The following is a 3,696-nucleotide window of genomic DNA, read 5'->3' on the forward strand; positions in this document are numbered from 1 at the left end:
AAAAAAAATATTGTTTGGGAAACAAGTCATAGTTTTACTATACAAGTAAAAAAAAACTATGAATTATTTCCCAAAAAAAAAAAAGTTTTTTAGAGGAATTCTGGTTCTCGGGCGCATTCAGGTGCTTCAGGTGGTTCAGCATTACAAAAATGATAAAAATTTAATAGTTCTTCTTGTTCGGCTTCTATGACAGCACTTGGATATACTGCGTTCGGTGGCGAATAAACAGGTGGTAGATTTTTAACCATGCTTTCTTCATATGTTGGCAAACGTTGCATTTTATTTTCATATTTAGCGACAATATCCATTCGAATAGTTTTACACAATACAAGTAAATATTCCAATTTACTTTCTAATGATTGGTAAGTATGTCCTTGTTCGTTTTGAATAGTGTTATCTTTAAAGTACTCTACAATATCCAAACCATTTTTTAAAGTTTCTTTGATTCCAAAAGGTATTCTGAGCATAAATTTGATAGATTTCACGTTGGCAATGGTTAGTTCCAGACTGATTTCTTTGAATATTTCTATTGCATTCATTTTTTTTATTAGTTAATCTAAAAAAATAATGTATAACAATTATAGATAAAAGTACAAATACATATTAAAAAAATAATGTATAACAATTATAGATAAAAGTACAAATACATTTTTTTTACATAAAATATATTATTGAATAGTAATCGTAATAAATAAATTATTATTAATAATAAATTGTTTTAGTTCTTCGTGTGAAATAAAATTGTTGAAACCAACAGCTACATTATATTCTTCACTAGGTTTCTCAAAAGAACTCTTGTCTAAACTTTGAAGATAATTATCATTCGTAATAGTGCGAGTAAAAAGTTTATCTTTATCTCTCAAGGTGAAAATGATTTTTTCGGTCAAAGGCCATTTTAAAGCATCATCAAGGTCACCTTGTAATAATTGAAAGTAAATGGCTAGATTGTTTACGTTGGTACTTCGGGTATAATTTTTTATACAAAAACGATAACCTTCTGATGTGTAAACGGGTTCTGAATAAAATGCTTCATCTGATAATAGTCTGAGATTCATTTGATCCAGTTTGATGATTTGCGTGTCTTTAAAGATGTGTTGTATTACTTTCACTTCTTTCGTTTGTTGAATTGATTTTTTTTAATGCTAAGAATTCTGTGCTGTTTTCTTCTACGGTTTGATTAAGTTTTGTTATTTCTTGATTGAGATGTTCTGTATCTTGTTGATTTGCTAAAACCATCATGTTGTCATAGAAGAGATTTTTTAATTCTGACATTTCTTTATTCGTTTCTTCTTGGGTTTGATAAAGTTTGACATTTTCTTCTTTTAGATTTTTAATTTCTTGGTCTTTTTCTTTTGAGTTGTTTATTTGTTTAGTTAGAATTACTTGATGATTTTTCATTCCATTCATAATTTGATTAATAAAAACATTCAAATAATGTAATTTTTTCATTTCGTCTTGAATCATTTGCTTGAAATATTGATTTTGTTGTTCTTTATAAGATTGAAAACAGTTTACAGAGTGTTCATAGTAATCTTGAACATACACTTTGGTATTACAAAAAAACTATCACATTCGTGGTTTAATAATATTCACATTCGTGGTTTAATAAATCTTGTACGTTTTTCTTACACGTAAAACATTCGTGTGAGTATTGCTCTGTAGAACAATCTATTTGATGTTTCATAAATTCTTCTGCAGTAAATTCTTTGTCACAAAAACAGCATGGATATGTGTTGTCTTCCATTTTTTTTATTAGTTGCTGAAAAAAAACATTTATTTATATAAAAAAACTATAAAAAATGCACTCGTCTCTTTTTAATATAAAAGAATTAATTAATAAATAAAATGACTCAATAAAACAAATAAAAGAATTAAAATAAGAATAATGTTCGTTTCAATATCTTCAATATCTTGTCCTTTGAATATATCGTTAAAGGTTATATCTTCTACTTCCATGTTTTCTGGTTCTTCCAAGACGTCTCCAAAACCATGAAACATCTCATCAAAATCATCATTATTATTCATTTTATTTTTAGTTGTCTAAAAAAAAAGATATATTTACAAATAAAAAAATAATTACAAATTGAGTTCAGGTAGATCATCCATTTTATTGATAACGTCTAAAATATATTGTTCCCAATCCATTTCCTTAATAATTTCGTGAATTTCTTTTTCTATTTGTTCTACTTCCTTTTCCACTTCTTCTTCTATCATTTAATTTTTTAACTCTTTAATATAATCCATTTCTTCCATTCTTCCATATTTTCTTGTAGCAATTGTTCTAAATAATTTTCATATTCTTCCTCTGTCATTTCTTCCCATTGCATTAATTCTTCCAAATCTTTTTCTTCTTGCTCTGTGAATAACAAGTCGTGGTAACAAATACATTCCTCGTTGATATATTCTCCATAACTAAGAGAAAAAAATAAAAATGTATAAAAATATAAAAAAAAATAAAAAAGAAAAAAAAAATGAATATGCTTACCATCCACAGTTTTTGATGTATTGTTTCATTTTTTTAATATATTATTTTGCTAAAAAAAAATAAAATAAAAGTTACAAAAAAAAAATTATTGTAATATAAAGTTTTGTAATATTGTCATGCTTTCATTTATATTATTTAAAAGTTCTTGATTTTTATCATTGCCACTTGAAAGGTCTAACGTCCAATTCCATAATGAATCGTATAAAATATGTGCTGCTTTCATTTCTGTTCCATGTTTTTGACATATTAAATTTAACAGCCTATGAATTCATTCGTTTGTGTCATGATAGTCTTGTTGTATACATACAATTTCTCTTTTTTTAAAACCAAGATATTCAGCCAAACATTCCCATTGCCATTGTAAACGAGCAGCTATTTTTAGTTTAATTTGTATAAAATTCATTTTTTTATTTTTGCTGAAAAATATTATAAAAAAAATTAATATAAATAATTGAATAAAAATAATTTACATTGTTGTATTTTATATAAAAGTTCTTTATCTTCCCATATTGATAAAACAAAATACAAATGTTTTATTGCCAACTTTTTGTTTGTTTGTCTTAGTATAAATACAGTTAAAACGTTTTTTATTTTATCAAATGTTTTAATGTAATTCTTGTTGATTTTTTTATTTCACTTCTTCTAAAACTCAACAAAAACGCCAAATGTTTCCATTCGTGATGGAGTTGTTTTGAGGTGTGATTTATTATTTCTTTAATCATTTTTTATTCTATTATATATAAAATAGTAATATAATTGTATATCAAAATATTAATGTATATAAAAATAAAAAAGACTACAAAAAAAAATTTATTTTCTATAAAAAAAATATACAAAAAAGCTTTATTCAGAAAATATACAAAAAGATTTCATAAAATTTCACTTTCCGTATATTGTGTTTCTGAAAAAAAAAAAATTTTTTTTTAAAAAAAAAATATTTATTTTATTAATAAAAAAAGCAGTAAAGTTAAACTTACGAGAAGACTCCTCGAGCCTCTGTCTTTTTCTAAGAGTAGCAACTAACTCATTAACGATGGACAGACGTTTATCTAAACGAAAAAAAAAAGGATGGTTATAAAGTTATTAATAATATTACATTTTTTTTTTAAAAAAAATTACCCAATGCAGCGTTGTACGGTCTTACTTTCGCTATTGGAATTTTTTTGTCGTTTTTTGTTATAAAGATTTTTTTAGTTAAAGTTTCGTTTTCC

The 3,696-nt window shown here is 24.8% G+C and overlaps 1 protein-coding gene across 1 annotated transcript; it reads right to left on the minus strand.

The window, feature by feature from the left end:
- Positions 1–1,083: 1,083 nt before the first annotated feature.
- On the minus strand, positions 1,084–2,214 carry LOC136074129 (uncharacterized). Its single transcript, XM_065786430.1, has 4 exons — positions 2,119–2,214; positions 1,861–2,040; positions 1,630–1,759; positions 1,084–1,532 (listed from the first exon to the last, which is right to left on the minus strand). Exons 1-4 carry the CDS (start codon positions 2,212–2,214, stop codon positions 1,084–1,086), a joined length of 855 nt encoding a protein of 284 aa, XP_065642502.1.
- Positions 2,215–3,696: the final 1,482 nt, after the last annotated feature.

This window comes from Hydra vulgaris, chromosome 01 (genome assembly GCF_038396675.1).
Source record: "Hydra vulgaris chromosome 01, alternate assembly HydraT2T_AEP".
NCBI lineage: Eukaryota > Metazoa > Cnidaria > Hydrozoa > Anthoathecata > Hydridae > Hydra > Hydra vulgaris.